The sequence below is a fragment of the Diceros bicornis genome, chromosome 17 (assembly GCF_020826845.1).
Source record: "Diceros bicornis minor isolate mBicDic1 chromosome 17, mDicBic1.mat.cur, whole genome shotgun sequence".
Taxonomy (NCBI): Eukaryota; Metazoa; Chordata; class Mammalia; order Perissodactyla; family Rhinocerotidae; genus Diceros; species Diceros bicornis.
This window is the reverse complement of record NC_080756.1, coordinates 27,313,729-27,331,412: the sequence shown is the minus strand read 5'-3', so window position 1 is coordinate 27,331,412 and position 17,684 is coordinate 27,313,729. Positions and strand designations below refer to the sequence as shown.

Genomic DNA, 17,684 nt, shown 5'->3' with positions numbered 1-17,684 from the left:
AAAGGCAGTTAGAGATGTTTTATTCAAATAATCCTACTTGTACAGTTTTGGAAGTATGTTGTGCCCCATACATTTTGTTCTCTGAGCTTTTAAGCAAATATTCAAACATTGTTGAGAGTTTGATTTACAAGAGCAGTAGCCTGTTTAGACTGCATTTTCATTGGCTACTGCAATCCATTCTCCACTTTGTAAAACACAGATCTGATCTTGCCACTTCCCTGCCCTTTGGTGGCCTTTGTAAGTTTATTTCAATGGTTCACATATGTCCATTAGAATCACCTGTTCTGGGAACTTTGAAAAGAAATATCAACGCAGTGCCTGAATCCCGCCTCAGGCCAATTAAATAGGAATTTTTTAGAGTGAGGCCCAGGCATCAGAATTTTCCAAAAATCTCCCTAGGCGGTTGTTATGAAAGCCATGTTTTGGAAACCACTCCTTGAAACTTCAAGTGCCGGGCAGGAGCTCTGTTTGTTTTGGTTATGACCGTATTCATCCATCTATTACTTATTAAGCAGCCTTTTATGTCAGGCACTGGAACTAGGTTCTGGGCATAAAACTGGGACCAAAAATAGTCATTACCTCCCGGAGCTTATATTCTAGAGGGGGAGATGAACAACACACAAGCAAACAAGTATATAATATTTATTAGTATAGCCTGACACAGAGTAGCGATCCAATAAATACTTTCTTGAATGCATAATAATAGCTAACATTTATTAGCTCACTTAACATGTTTTAGGTAATATGCCCAGTGTCTTACATTTATTAACTCATTTAGTCCTCACAACAACCTTTGGAGGGAGTGCATTATATTTACCCATGTCACAGATGTTAAGTAACTTGGCCAAGGTCACATAGCAAAGAAGTGACAGGGCCAGGCTTCTGAGCAGAAAAGATCTGACCCAGTGCCCACTTTAACCAGTCTGCTGTGTTGCTCTTCCTAAGTCCTGTAGACCTCAGCTTAGAGGCAGCCTCTTCTAGCAAACTTCCTACGGCTGCAGGAGGTACATCCCCAACATGTGCTCTCACAGCTTCCATATTGTCCCCTCAATTATCGCACTATATTAAAATTCCCACTTTACTGCTTTACCCCATTAATAGGGCAAGAACTGATTTTGTGCGCCACCATATTTCCAGCACTTGGCATAGGGCCTGGCATCTGATAGACACTCAATACGTGTTTGTTGAATGAATAAGGTGTTCCTCATGGCAAAGCTCCCTTCTTACTAACTGAAAGACAAGGGAAACACATCAGATACCCCAAACAGCAAGCTGTGACATTCTACCAGCCCAAATGGGCTTTGCAGAGCCAGTCCAGATTTAAGGATGGTTTACCTGTTAGACCAGCAAGTGAGCTGCTGCATGTACTGCTTTTGCTATTTGGGTCCACATTGATTAACCCTCTGTAGAGCCGACAGCCATAGATAGGAGTGAGAAGAGGCTGGTAGAATATTTACGCTGACCGTGGGAGGGCACCGGGATGGGTCTCTCTCGCCTTTCAGCTAGTGATAAGGGAATTAATACTACTAACTCCAATTTGTCAATAATGTCCACACTGGCAGCACTTAGAGGCCTCACCTGCAACCAACTTGGTTAATTGCAGTTAAGCTTTTCCACTGACTTTTAGAAATAGAGATGACCTCATGCCCTTTGCTGTTAAACTATGCTTGGCCTTCATTTGGCATAATGTATTATGTCTATATCATAGCATATAGTAATTTGAAAGCATATCTCTAAATTATTTAAAACATTTCCCAAAAGTTAAAGGATATATAAAAGTCATGTACAATGCCCTGGATCCCCCTCATTTCCTTTAGTTTGTCAGTTCTCTCTGTCCCCAGGAATTTTCCAAAGGGATTATGAAACCCTCTTTCTTATAGGAGTTTCCAGTGAATTATCACCATGAATTTCTTTAATATTTGTGCACATGCCTTTTATCAAAGAGGGAAAAATGTGAGTTATGAGGGAGAATGAGGAAGGAGATCTTAAGGAATGGGGCAATGTGAGTACGTTTTACAATCTGAAAAATACATGCTTTTGAAAACAGATTTCAAAAAGCAGTTTGGGGCCGTGTATTATGAAATTGGTAGTATTTTGTTACAAAATACCCCTCTGGTAGACTGCAGTCTCAAATGCCACACACCCGTGTGTGGAGCAAGTCACATTTGGTGGAGTGGAAGCCAGCCAGAGCGTATCAATGAAGCCCTGTGGTCTGTCAGACATTCCGCTTCGGTTTCTTCACAGAATGCAGCTCTGGCTATGGGCCCCTATTCTTAATATTCTCTCAGAAATAGCAAATTGGTGGACTTCATGTAGGGGAGAAAGAAAAGCAATTGCTCTTTCTGAGCTGTAGTTCATTTAAAGGCTAGATCACTGCAGGTCCTATTGCAAAGCAGAGAAAACTAAAGTGAAATTCTAAAATCAGTTTTAATCTTGAAAACAACTGTTTTGATCCATTCCTATTGTATTGCTATGTTCCCCATAGCTGCCATTCTCTTCATCCAATGGATCATGAATTTTATGAGGACAATGAGTATCTTTCCAGCTTGCCTGCTGATGCAGACAGAACAGAGGACTTTGAATATGAGGTAAGATCATTTTCACACCACTTCTTTCTTCATGAAGTTACGGTTGAGGGGTTTTGCATAACAAAGAAAAATTAATTTATTACTGTGAGAAGTGTTTTATTATATATATTGTATACATATATATCTAAGGTAAGATCTTTTAAATATCATTTGTTGTAGCTATTTGGCTCTAGTATTTTAAGTACATTGGAAAACATTTTTATAATATAAGCTTGAAAATATTTTGCTCACATCTTTGTTGCTTTTCATAAATAATATTATGGCAGTTATGTTTTTTTCTTCTTTCTGTAATATAAGAGAATTTCCAAGTAGAGTTTGGAAAAGAAATTATATTTAAAATCAAGATTATGCTTACTATGTTCATTCATTGTATAGTATTTTCATTTTAATTGATAAACTAAATTTTATTATATTAGTTATATTTCCTTTCACAAATTCAATATTCTCTTCATCTGTGACTCAAGTATGTACTCTAAAGAGAAGTTTCACTGACTTTCTAGAAAAAGAGATGGCCTCATGCCCTTTGTTGTTAAACGGTGTTTAGCCTTCATGCGGTATGTGTTAGAGTTTGTGTACTGTGATATATAACAATTCCAAAAGCCCATCTATTAATTATTTAAAAGCTTTCACAAAAGTTAAAGGATTTATCCTAATATTTCCCCTGCTTCTGCAGTCTATAAATCTTTGAAAGGTTTCAGACTACTCTGACATTTGGAAATAAAATAGATTGAGGAGGTAAAGAAGCTTTGGTAAACAGGCAGAGAACCCATGATTATCTGCCCTTTTAATGCCTTAGATGATGTCATACAAGTTCAGCAAAATGTTCTTTTCCATTTTACAACTCAGAAATCCTGAAATCTCTTCCCTTAGGAGGATCTGAAATCAAATAAGGCCAGTTCAGTGAAGCTCACCTAAAGCAAATAGACATTTATTTGAAATCCTCCCCCCGCAAAAGTCATTGCTGGGGATTACAGAAATCATTATTTCTTTTCAGCCAGAATTTGGAAAGATGTGCAGTGATAGCTAGTATCTGAGTAGAGGGTTTTGTCATTGTTGTTGCTCATGTTAATTTTTTATCCCCTCCTCTCCACTAAGTTGATTGAAAAGTTTTCTTTTATAAATCAACTCAAGTACTGTATGTGCTGATATATCCATTATGTTTTGTCTACTCATGCAAAATAAATTACAAAATTGAGTCACTTATCCAAATAACTCAAGATTAAATGATAGTTTTCTTTCAGTTAATGAATACTTTGGGTTTGGGGGTTGGAATTATCTAGATTACCTCAGCTTTTCCTTTGGCTTTATTAAAATAATCTGTGTGCTGGGGGAGGGCATGGGAGAGAGACTTGCTTAGGCTAAGCAGGTTAACAGGAAAATCCTTTTAACTAATTAGCATATCATTGAATATTACAGTACAGACAGATTTCCTTACATTTCCGTAGGGCTTACTATAGCCGAACCACTTCTGCTTTTTTGACCAATATCAATCCCTAATAAATGCCAGTGTCAGTATGATGACAGTGGTAAATGCTCAGACAGGTCCTCTGTAGCTTGTAAGCTCAACTAAATTACAGCATCATAGTCATTAATTTGCTGTCAGCTGTGATTCTCTTGCCGAAGGCACCTTTCTGAGTGATTGAAATAAAGAAGGTTCCTGTGAAATTTAAATAAGGAAGAAGTTACTGTGACAGGCTTCAATCATGAGAAAGGCTGCATTTGAGAACATCGTGCATGGTTAAAGATGGGAGTGGAGGCATGGGGGAATACCCCAAGTTTAGGAGAGAATAGTGCTTCTACCCAGTACTCCTCCATCTTTTACAGTTATGTGGCAGAGTGGCACACACCATCCCTTGAGGCTGTATCAGAGTAGACCGTAAAATCTGATCAGTCCACTGCTGTCACCAGAGGTGATTGTGGACACCACATTAAGTGTGAGAGATTTAAAAATGCTAATTCTGTCTTTATGTACTATTGCACCTAGAAACAGACTGACCAAATATTTCTGTGACCAGCTGAGATGACCCCAGCTGCTCCAGGAGCTCTATCATAACCCAGTAGCTCTGGGGATGCGGTGGATGAACACCTTCAGGAAGGACCAGTTTTGCGCCACTTAGAGAATATTACAGGAAACTGAGGCCAAAGAGAGAACTTCATCTCAGAAAGAGATATTCATTCCTCCTTAACCTAAAGATAAATACACATCAGCAGGCAAATCAGGGAAGTAGAAAGAAGACTCCTTTCCATCTACTTTCATTCGTTTCTACCATAAATGTTTAATGAGCACTTACAATATGCCAGGTTCTTAAACTAAGTTTGAGACTGACGAAGCCCCTGTTCTGATGGAGCTCAACTTTTAGGGGAAAGAGATGGACAATAAACAAATAAGTAAGAACATACTATATTAGACGGTGAAAAGTGCTAATGGAGAACAACAAGTGTGGGTAATGGGGAGAGGAAAAGCATGGTGTGCGACAAGGTGTTGTTATCTTATACAAGATGGTCGGGGAAGGCCTTTCTCGTAAGAGACCTGAAAAAAGGAAGAGAGCTAGCCATATGGCTGCCTGAGAGAGGAGCTTTCCAGATAGAAGGAAGGGCAAGTACAAAGGACCTGAAGCATGAGCACGCCTGGGCACTCAAGGCCAGCGTGCTCTGACAGCATGGGAAAGGGGAAGAGTGAGGAGGTGAAGTCAGAGTGAGCAGGGGCCTATCTTGAGGAGACCTTGCCTTTTCCTGTGAGATAGGAAGTTCCTGAAGAAGAAAGAGCAGGGCCACATTCTGAAGCCCTAACAAGATCCCTCTGGCTGTTGGAATGAGATTGACAATGGGAAGTAAAGACTACCACAGAGCAGTCAGGTGAGGGAAGAGGTGGTTTGGACCTGGATGGCGATGGAGGAAGGGGTAAGACGTAGTCTGGGAGGACAGCATCTACCGGCTTGGAGGGCTTTGCCTAAATATCTGTATTTAGGCAGAGTTTTTAGATTTAGGCAGCTGTCTCCATTACTTGCCTCATAGCTTTAATATAGTTTGTTCCAAGGCTGTTTTTCTTCTACCTTTTTAAAAGCAAAATATCATAGGCTACTGTGAAACACAGCTTCTGGCATCCACTGAAACTAGCGTAATAAATTCACTCTTTAAAAGACAGGCAGTGTACAGAACTGCATTTCTGAACCTGCTAAAATGCAAACTATGCAACTATTTAGGCGCCTTTGTAAAGGTTTACTTACTATTGACTCGGTGAACCAAAGCTGATCTGTCTATCTTGTGAATACATATTTAGGGACTTTTAGTGCCTGGATTATTGACCCAATAGACCAAAACAGATCTGACTATCTTGTAAATACATATTTAGGGACTTTTTAACATGCAGATTATTGCATTGATAGACTGTAACAGCTCCCTTCAGAGCCATGATAGACAGCAAATGCTTCTTTGGAGATATTGTAGTCAATGTGTCAATGTTATGGTGACTCTGGTGTGTTAGGGACCTCTATGAAATTTTAATGACACCCATATCTCACCATGGCCTATCACCACTTTGCCTTAGAAAATTATTTGACTGGGTTTAAAATTTCCCCACAGTGCTTCAGAAAAGTCTCAGAGGACCAGCTTGCATTAAAAGACTCACAGCATGAAATTTGTTCTCTTTAAAAAATGATGACACTTGTTCTCTAATTAAAAATGATAAAGGATTTTAATTTTATTTTTGATTTAAAAATAAAAATATAAAAATTTAAACAATGCACCTATCATCAGAGTCAGGGTACTCCATGCCACTGAGATACCACTGAGGATTAAGCATCTCCTCTCCTTTATTTTCAACTTTGTTCATTTTTTTTTTCCTAGAGCCAGCGAAAGGTTGAAATAAATCATAAATAGCTCTTAGCAAGTCAGAGGCAGATCTCAAATCCAACCTCTACTAGAAATAATTTAAAGGGAAAGGCTTTGAGAAATATAGAGCTCTTTCCTCCAGCTCGTAATAAAGATATGTTTGCTGCTGCCTGAGTGCAAGGAAGATGTTGAATTTTTTGCAGCATTTGCCATTAATTCTCAAAAGTTAGTGCTGATAGAGGAGAGTCAGAGAACTAATAGGCACAAAATTTTGAGAGTATAAAACATTACATTAGCCAATGCAAGCAAATGATTTAAGCAACATTTCTGAGCCTGCAGATTTTCATCACTTAGAAATGCTACTTGAATTTTTACTCCTCCTCCTAAGATCAGGCTGAAGAAGCATATCTAACAGCCTGAATTAAATACATGTAGAGTTCCCCTTATGTGTACATTGTCATCAAAATGAAAAGGAACTTAGCAGTTTTCTTGAAGAGATAATAAAGGTGGAAAGGAGAGAAGGACAAGCTGTATGTGTCAGAGTTCTGAGTACATGTTAACTGAAAACCAAACGTGGGCCAGTGTCTATAAACAGGAATGAGCGTTTAGCATATCAATTAGCTTCCATGTGGCAATTCTTCTGCAAAGCATAAGTAAGCTCTTGTGCTATGCTGAGAAGTATCATTTTGCAAAATGTATTTCTGGGAGCTGGACCCCACGAATAAGTGCAGAATATTTGTGAGAATTTAAGTATATAATCTCTCTCTTACATAGTTAAAGAAAAGTGAATTATGAATCAAGGAGATGTTTACTCAAAAAAAATAACAAGAGGATAAGCATTAACTAGATTTCAGTCATATCTTGTCGAGCAGCTTCGTGATTTGCAAAGCCAACTTTGAGAAAAATCTCCCTAAGTGCACTTGTGTAGAGCTATGTGGCTCCTTTCTAGGCTGTGAGGGCAAAGGCCTTATCTGCCTTGTTCATCATTGCATCACATCACCTGTTTCAGAGTGGGTGCTCAATATTTGATGAATGAATTAGTGAAGATTCCCATTGCTGTCTGCATGGACCAACTTCTGGGCAAGGCAGTACCTTTCCTCCTTTTTGTACCAGGGAGTTGGAAGGAACCTGGGTCCACCATGCAGTTATAACAAATATCTTCTCCCTTGCTAACAGGTATTCATTCTTTATGTCAGTGGTTCTCATCCTAGTGCCATTTTTGTTTCAGTTAAACACTTCTAAGGAAAGGACCAAAATGGGGGGAAACAGGGAGAGATAAGTAATGAACTAGAATTTTAATGGTCTCCATGAAAATTTATCAGTGCTGATTATCATTTTATAAAATCATAGAATCTCATATGTGGTATAAATTTGATATGTTCTCTAATCCATCCTTGTACACCCTTTATAACTTCTTCACCAAGGGATCATTCAGCAAATTTGTGAAACATTACAGTGGACGAGGAACTGAACGCCTCCCCTGGTAGCCAATTTTGACTCTGATAATCTCTGGGTATTCAGAGAGGGAAATGTATCAAGGAGTTTGAAAATCAATGATAGAAAGAATAAATTTGGTATGAAACATAACTCATAAAGAGACTATATATTACCCGTATGTTGTGGTGGATAGTAGAGAAAAGAGAAAATAGTGTGTAGAGAAGGAAAGTATAGAATCTTCAGAGTTTTTAAATTCACTGGATGCTTTATATTTCACCAGTCCCTTTTCTTCCACTTGTTAGTCACATTTTAGAATTATTAATGAAATATGTAAAATAATTTTATACCACTTACTACTGGGGCAACAAAATCATCCATTTAAAAAATCACCTTGGGGCCAGCCTGGTGGCGCAAGTGGTTAAGTGCGTGCACTCCGCTGCAGTGGCCCGGGGTTCGCTGGTTTGGATCCCAGGCACGCACCGATGCACCGCTTGTCAAGTCATGCTGTGGCAGTGTCCCATATAAAGTAGAGGAAGATGGGCATGGATGTTATCCCAGGGCCAGTCTTCCTCAGCAAAAAAAAAAAAAAAAAGAGGAGGATTGGCAGATGTTAGCTCAGGGCCGATCTTCCTCACAAAAAAAAAAATAACCTTAATAAGTTTCATTCTTTGGGAAAATTTATTGAACTGAAAACTGATCTAGGTAAAGTGTGAAGCTATTTTTATTACTTTAACTGAATACAAGATGGTATTCAGTAAGTTTGGAGTTGTTTCATTGAAATGTCTATTAGTGACACCACCATTTTCTCTATTAGGTCAGATTACAATCTCAATCGTGGAGGCCAAACCACTCAGTTGTCATATACTGGAGCTTACATTTCCAGACTCTCTGGGATGTGTTTCTCCTTCATATCACCACTGCCTCCTCCCTGACCTAGAATGTTGCTCTCTCTCTAGGCTATTTCTTAGGTCTCCTGGGGCCAATCCCAGTTCTTTGCAGTGCATCCTATACTCCAATGTCAACAAGTCCTTCTCAAGTGTACTTCTCATTGGATCTCTCGCTGTTCATCATCTTATATGACTCTATGCCTTGAATTAACTCTAAAATTCTCTGCCTGGCAGTGAAGGTCCTTTGTACTCTGTCATTATCCTACTTTTCCAGGCATCATGGGGTCAAACTCCACAGTGCAGCAATATTCAGAGCAAGCTGTGTGCTTTCCTTCTTCTGTGCCTTTATTTATGGGCCTCTCTGCTCCTGAAACGCCTGTCTGACAATCTCTTTCCCACCGCTGAACTCCCATACCACATTTTATAAACATTTTTTGTCATTATGCCCTGGGTGATAGTTATTTATGTACTTATCTTTTTCTTCTAAATAGTTTGTCTTTCTGTACAAAAGTGACCACTTCTAATTATCATTATATCAGGAGGAGAGCCTAGTGCGTACCCTGGCACAGAGTGGGCCCTCAGCAGCATTTGCAGGATAAGTAAATAAATTATTGACCATTGCTGCTACTGTTCCTATTTTATAAGTGTCCTGAAAACAAATAAAAAGGGTTAAATGGAGAGAAAGGAGAAGAGAGCTGATGGAGAATAGAAGTTTGAAATAAAGTGTGTGAAAGTCTTTGTTTTTTCCCCATATTAATTCAATTAACAGCCTAGTAGTTAGAATAAATGGACTTAAGCATACACTTGTGCCATATTGTTAAAAGAAGAAAATTTGGATTTTTTCGGTTGCCTTTTTAAGAAGGGCGGATGTGCATGTCTTACCCGAAACTTGTAAGCTAGAGAACCCTGGTAGATAGACATGCTAATTTATGTGGATGAAGAATGACTGGGGTTCAATTCGTGTTAGGACAACCAAACACCCTGGTTTGCCCTAAACTATCTCCATGTATGGCTCACGTTCCAGTTTAATTATGAATCGCACTGTCTTTCACGTCCAAATGTCCTAGTTGGACAATACGGTATATGGTTGTCCTAGTTTTTATACTTGTTGAATCTTAATCAAGGCTGAGACTTTGTAATCATATTTTATATAATCCTAATATTCCAAGCAGAGATGACTCAAAATTTCTTAGTTTGAATACCCATGTTTATTAAATTGAATGATTTTCCCAAGTTGTGACTTTCTATCAAAAAAAAAAGTCCTCCTTAACCTGTGACTAAAAAGAAAATGCCACAAAGTTGGAAATAGTCATCAAAGTTATTGTTATTCTTTTAGATTTCTTACTGAAAGAAATGAGATTAGTATCACTGTTAATTTGGTCATGTAATTTCATAAAACAAATATGAGGCAAATCTATCTTTCACCTCACTGCTTATGACAACGCTAAACCTTATTTCCTAAGAAAACAATGAAAAGCAAATTTAACCTTCCAAGTTGGTTATTAAACAATGTAACCATGGGCACATTTATTTTACTAGGAATCTAGATATAAAATGAAGATTCCTTACACTACATATGTGAATTTTATCAAAATGCTGACATTCAATTTTTTGTTTGAAGATACTCATGATACACATTCAGATGACTGCCTTGAGTTACTGAAAGGTGTTTGTGAAAGGTTGTGTTTAAGGTGAACATTTGCATGGCAAATCATATTTTCCCAGTGACTTCTATTCTGCTTTCCAAGAACTGTTTTCATAGGGGCAAAGAAAGGAGAGCTGTTTTTTCCAGTATAAAGCAAATCTCATGTGAGGATTCCAATGCTCCTTGCAAAGGCAATATAATCGAAAGGAAAGAATCCAAGCAAGGAGTCTGGTCCCAGTTCTAGCTCTGTCTCTTGAAGGGACCACTTACATCTTGAATCACAGCATTCTCACATGTGAGCTCCATGGCGGCACTAGTGTTGGTTATGGAATGATTTGTCAGTATCTTGTTCTCTCATGTAACTCATTTAAGTGAAGTGAGACAAATGCATAGTCAAATTCTTAAAAATTTTACAAATATTTTAACATTTCAAACATATTAACTCACATTTTATGGGTTTTTATAAAGAGAGCGCACACATTCATATGGCCACACACTGGTCTGTGTCTAGTACCATATTGTAGCAATGGGTAGCAAGTAGCATACCTCTACACATTATTTCAGATTTTAGCTTTGGTGTTTAAAACAAGTTAACCCATGTACGTTTGCCAATTAGAAATGGCAGATGCAGCATGTAGGCACTAGAAACAAATTATTTTATTTAAATACAGTGCTTATTTTTTTAATTAGAAAAATACAGAAAATAATGCCAGTTTGGATTTTTTCCACCAAATTATTACCTCTGAAAAAACTGTTGGATCCTTAAAGATGATGTGCTTTATATTGGCATAACAGTTCTCCCTTTTCTCTTTTAAGACGTAAGTGGTAGGTAATGCTCCAGTTCATGATTCTGTGGTGAGTCTACCGGGATTCACTATGTATTAAATGGTCAAATTTCATATAAATAAAAGGGAACTTTGCATGACCAATACAGATGGTGTGTCATGAGCCAAGGATTATACTAAATCCAATCAATGTATTTGAAGTCCAAAATAAAAATTTTAAATATCGTTATCTGATCTGAAATTGTACCATCTGAGATAATCACAGTTAACATTTTGTGTTTCCCTTTTCTGTGTACATTGTTTTTCCTATAACTGAAATTTTACTTTTTTGTTGGACATTTACCTTTTTTCCAGGTTTTCTTAGCTATAAAAGCTATAGTGAACTGCCTTATGCATGAATCTTTATCTGCATATTATTTTTTCCAGATTTATTGAGATATAATTGACATAAAACATTGTATAAGTTTAAGCTATACAACATGATGATTTGATGCATGTATATATTGCAGAATGATTACCAAAATAAGGTTCATTAACTCTTTCATCACCTTACATACTTACCTGTCGTGTGTGTGTAGTGAAAACATTTAAGATCTACTTCATTAGCAACTTTCAAGTATATAATACAGTATTGTTAACTATAGTCACCACACTGTACATTATGTCCCCAGAACTTATTCATCTTCTAGCTGGACGTTTGTTCCCTTTGACCAACCTCTCTGCATTTTCCCCATTCACTAGTCCCTTGGCAACCACCATTCTACTCTCTGTTTTTGAGTTTGGTTTTTTTAGATTACACATATAGGTGAGACCTCAGTATTTGTCTTTCCCTACCTGACTTATTTCACTTCTCATAATGCCCTCAAGGTGGCTCCATGTTGTTGCAAATGGCAAGATTTCCTTCTCTCACATGGCTGAATAATATTCCATTGTGTGTATAAGTAATATATTACTTATATATAATAATATATTTTTATTTTTATTTATTTATATATATTCTTATATATTATATATTATTTATGTATATTATCATATATTTATATGTACGCATATCACATCTTCCTTTATCCATGCATCTACTGATGGGCACTTAGATTGTTTCCATGTCTTGGCTATTGTGAATAATGCTACAATGAGCGTGGGGTTGCTGATACGTCTCCAATATTCTCTTTTCATTTCCTTGGATATATACCCAGAAGTGGGATTGCTAGATCATATGGTAGTTCTGTTTTTAATTTTTTGAGGAACCTGCATACTGTTTTCCATAGTGGCTGTACCAATTTGCATTCCCACCAACAGTGCACTGGGGTTCTTTTTTCTCCACATCCTCACCAACACACTTGTTATCACTTGTCTTTTTGATAATAGCCATCCTAAGCTGAGTGAGGTGATATCCCATTATGGTTTTGATTTGCATTTCCCTGATGATTAGTGAAGTTGAGCACCTTTTCATGTACCTGCTGGCCATTTGTGGGTCTTCTTTGGAAAAATGTCTATTCAGGTCCTCTGCCTGTTTTTTTAATTGGATTGTTTTTTTTGTTTTTGTTTTTGTTTTTTTTTGCTATTGAGTTGTATGAGTTTCTCATGTATTTTGGATACTAACCCCTTACATGATATATGGTTTGCAAATATTTTCTCCCATTCCATAGGTAACGTCTTCATTCTGTTGATTGTTTCTTTTGCTATGCAGAAGCTTTATAGTTGATGTAGTCCCACTTAGTTTTTTTTGCTTTTGTTGCTTGTGCTTTTGGTGTCATATTTAACAAATTGCTGCCAAGACGAATGTAAAGGAGCTTTTCCCCTATGTTTTTTCTAGGAGTTTTATGGTTTTAGGTCTTACATTTAAGTCTTTAATCCATTTCAAGTTAATTTTTGTGAGTGGTGTGTGATAGAGATCCAATTTCAGTCTTTTGCATATGAATATCCAGTTTTCCCATCATCTCTTATTGTAGTGACTGTCCTTTCTCTTTTGATTATTCTTGGCTTCCTTGTCAAATAATAGTTGACTGTATCTGCTTGGGTTTATTTCTAGGCTCTTGACTGTTCCATTGGTCTGTGTGTCAGTTTTTGTGCCCGTACCACATTGTTTTGATTACTATAGCTTTGTAGTATAGTTTAAAATCAGGAAGTGTGAAGCCTCCAGCTTTGTTCTTCTTTCTGAAGGTTGCTTTGGCTATTTGGGGTCTTTTGTCGTTCCGCACAAAGTTTAGGATTGCTTTTTTTCTATTTCTGTGAAAAATACCATTGGAATTTTCGTAGGGATTGCATTAAATCTATGTACGGCTTTGGATGGTATGGACATTGTAACAATATTAATTCTTTCTGATCCATGACCACAGGATATCTTTCCATTTATGTGTTTTTCAATTTCTTTCATCAAAGTCTTATAGTTTTCAGTGTACAGGTCTTTCACTTCCTTGGTTAAATTTACTCCTAATTATTTTATTGTTTTTGATGCTATTGTGAATGGGATTGTTTTCTCTATTTCTTTTTCAGCTATTTTGTTGTCAATGTATAGAAACACAACTATGATGTTGATTTTGTGTCCTGCAATTTTACTGAACTGGAGTTTATTATTGCAACAGTTTTTTGGTGGGATCTATAGGATTTTCTCTATATAAGATCATATCTTTTGCAAAAAGAGACAATTTTATTTCTTCCTTTCTGATTGGGATGCCTTTTTTTACTTCTTTTTTCCTAATTTCTCCAGCTAGGATTTCCAGTACTATGTTGAATAGGAGTGGTGAGAGGGGGCATCTTTGTCTTGCTCCTGATCTTAGAGGAAAAGCTTTCACCATTGAGTGCGTTAGCTGTGGGCTTATCATATTTGGCCTGTATTATGTTGAGGTACATTTATTCTCTACTCAGTTTGTTGATAGTTTTTAATCATGAAAGGATGTTAAATTTTGTCTAATGCTTTTTCTGCATCTGTTGAGATCATCATATGATTTTTATTTTTCATTATATTAATGTGTTATATCACATGTATTGATTTCTGTATGTTGAACCATCCTTGCATCCCAGGGATAAATCCCCACTTGATTGTGGTGTATGATCCTTTCAATGTGCTGTTGGATTCAGTTTGCTAGTATTTTGTTGAGAATTTTTGCACCTATATTCATCAGGGATATTGGCCTATGGTTTTTCTTTTTTTGTAGTGTCTTCATCTGGTTTTGGTATCAGAGTAATGCTGACCTCGTGAAATGAATTTGGAAGTGTTCCCTCCTCTTCAATTTCTTGGAAGAATATGAGAAGGATTGACATTGATTCTTTAAATCTTTGGTAGAATTCACCAGTAGAATATGTGGTCCTGGGCTTTACTTTGTTGGAAGGTTTTTGATTACTGATTCAATCTCCCACTCATTATTGGTCTGTTCAGATTTTCTATATCTTCATGATTTAGTCATGGCCTATAGGTTGTATGTTTCTTGGAATTTATCCATGTCTTCTAGATTATCCAATTTGTTGGTGTATAATTGTTCATAGCAGTCTCTTATGATTATTTGTATTTCTGTGAACTCAATTATGTTTTCTCTTTTATTTCTGATTTTTATTAACTTGTCTTTTCTTTTTTTCTTAGTCTAGCTGAAGGTTTGTCAACTTTGTTTATCTTCAGAAGAAAATCAGCTCTTACTTTCGTTGACCATTTCTATTGTTTTTCTAGTCTCTCTTTTATTTATTTCTGCTCTGCGCTTTATTTCCTTTCTTCTGCTAACTTTGGGCTTACTTTGTTCTTCTTTTTCTTTTCTTCTTTGGCCTTACTTTGTTCTTCTTTTTCTGGTTCCTTGAGGTTTAAAATTTAGGTTTTTTATTTGAGAGCTTTCTTTTTTCTTAATATAGACATTTATCACTCTAACTTCCCTCTTAGAACTGCTTTTGCTTTATCCCATAAGTTTTGGCATGTTGTGTTTTCATTTTCATTTGTTTCAAGAAATTTTTTTATTTCTTCTTTGACCATTGGTTATTCAGCAGTGTGTTGTTTAATTTCTACACAGTTTTTAATTTTCCAGGTTTCCCCCTGTTGTTGATTCCTAGTTTCATACCATTGTGGTCAGAAAAGATACTTGATATGATGTCAATCTTCTAGATTTGCTAAACTTGTTTTGTGAACTAACATATGATCTATCCTGGAGAATGTTCTATGTGCGCTTGAGAAGAAAGTGTATTCTGCTGCTGTTGGATTGAATGTTCTATATATGTGTGTTAAGTCCACATGGTCTAAAGTATATTTCAAGTACAATGTTTCTTTATTTATTTTCAATATTTCTGTATTGATATTCAATGTTTTGCTTGTTGACAATCTATCCATTATTGAAAGTGTGGTATTGAAGTACTCTATTATTATTGTGTTCTTGTTTATTTCTCCCTTCAGATCTCTTAGTATTTGCTTAATATATTTAGGTGCACTGATACTGAGTGCATATACACTTCTAATGGTTATATCCTCTTGATGAATTGACCTCTTTATCTTTACATATGATTTTTTTTTTTGGTCTATTGTCATAGCCTTTGTCTTAAAATCTATTTTGTCTGATATAAGTATAGCTACCCCTGGTCTCTTTTGGTTTCCACTTGCATAGATTATCTTTTTACATCCCTTAACTTGGAACCTATGTGTGTCCTTAAAGCTGAAGTGAGTCACTTGGAGGCAGCATATAGTTGGGCCTTGTTTTTTAATCCATCCAGCCACTCTGTGCCTTTTGATTGGAGAATTTAATCCACTTACATTTAGAGTAATTGTTGATAGGTAAGGATTTACTAATGCCATCCTATTGATTGTGTTCTGGCTGTTTTGTAGTTCCCCTGTTTCTTCTTCCTCATACGCTGTCTTCCTTTGTGAATTAATAATTTATTGACTTTGTGATGGAGGTAGAAATAAGAACACAGAGACAAAAATATTTCTTTATCTATTAAATATTTGACATGCTTAAGATATTATTACAGTTATTCACTTAAATAAGCACTGGGTCTTGGTTTTTGGCCTCTGCACCTTCCTCCACTTCCTTATTATATGATTATTGATTGTTCTCACTTTGGGCTCCCCCATAAGTCTCTGAGCTTCTTCAGTGTGGAGGACCTTGTCTTATGCATCTCTGTCCTCCAAGTACCAAGCACATAGAATGATTGAAGCAATGACTAAATCTTAAATACACTAGCAGGCTAGCAAATCTAAGGTTTAAGTCTGTAAGGGGGTTAGAGCTGAAGCTCTTTAGATGTTCTTCTCATTTTTTCATATAGTTGTTTTATTCTTCAAATTAAATATTAGGGAAAATATCATCATAAATTTTTCTAGTTGAAATTTGAAATTATTATTTACTGTTCTAGTAAACATGTCTAAAAACATGACACACACACACACTGTCACAGAGCCTCTGACTCTGCCTATTCACTGGCTAGTAGGGTGTTTAAAATGTGGTGATGATGAAGCAAACAAGTACTTTGGCTCATTTTAAACCCAAAGAAAAATGTCAACAATAATAATCACATATACAGATGAAGCACTGGACAGTAGTATTTTGAAATGCAACAAGAAATAATCTACGCCCGTAGTCATCATAAACAGAATAGGTTGGGAGAATGTGAAGATGAATAGCACAAAGTTGGTAATCACTTTGACTGAACTGAGATATGTCACTTCTTTACCTAATTATCAGATTTTAAATGACCAGATTTCATCTGTTAGGACAGGACATTTAAGGAACTATGAATATGTGTTGGTATTTTGTGTTGATACAAAGTTATAGAAGTCACTGTTTCAGAACCCAAGCCTAATTGTGAGTTGGAGTTCTACAGCAGAAATTATTCACCAGCCAAAGTTAAAATTTGACCAGTCTCACAAATACTCTTTTGTCTGTGCTTTTATTTCCTTGTACTTGCCCTTTTGTAGGTACTCCCTTTTCATATTTCTATTTGTTTTCCAGTAGCAAAATGTTGAAAGTTAAATCTGAAACTTTTTTCTTTGTTCTGTAAAACACATTGAAACCATTTGCTCTTTCACTTTCCTGAGAAGACGGGGTTTTTAAAGTCACAGATTCTTCCTAGTAGGAAGTGAAAGATTCTGTAGGAAGCCGTAACCAAAGAGGGATTTGCTATAGAAAGCTTATTTAAAAAAAATAATAAATAGTACGTACTTTTCAAAGGAGAACTGTGAGAGCTCTTCTTTCAAATATAAGAGGATTATTAGTAATCAAGGCATAATAAGAGATACAAGAGGTAGAATTTTAAAGTAAAAATGGATCAACACATTTGGATAAAGAACAATTAAATGGTTTTTGGACAGAAATGAATTAAAATAAAGAGAACTTTGATGTAATGGAATTTGAACCATAAGAAGGGTATGGAAGCACCTCTGATTTACTTGACAGAGGAAACTGAAGCCCATGAAGATTAAAGATTCACCTATCACAGCTAATTAATAGCAGATGCTGGTCAAGAATTTCTTCTTTTTCTTAAAAAAAGCTTTGTATGATTATAAAAGTAATAGATGATCATTATTGATATATCTTTATTC

The 17,684-nt window shown here is 36.4% G+C and overlaps 1 protein-coding gene across 1 annotated transcript in view; it reads left to right on the top strand.

Moving 5' to 3' along the window:
• The window catches only part of PDZRN4 (PDZ domain containing ring finger 4), a 133,175-nt gene that overhangs the window by 67,737 nt on the left and 47,754 nt on the right, over positions 1-17,684 (top strand). The window contains exon 3 of the mRNA XM_058558500.1: positions 2,486-2,588. Coding sequence (XP_058414483.1) covers positions 2,486-2,588 — 103 coding nt within the window. The remainder of the gene's footprint in view (positions 1-2,485; positions 2,589-17,684) is intronic.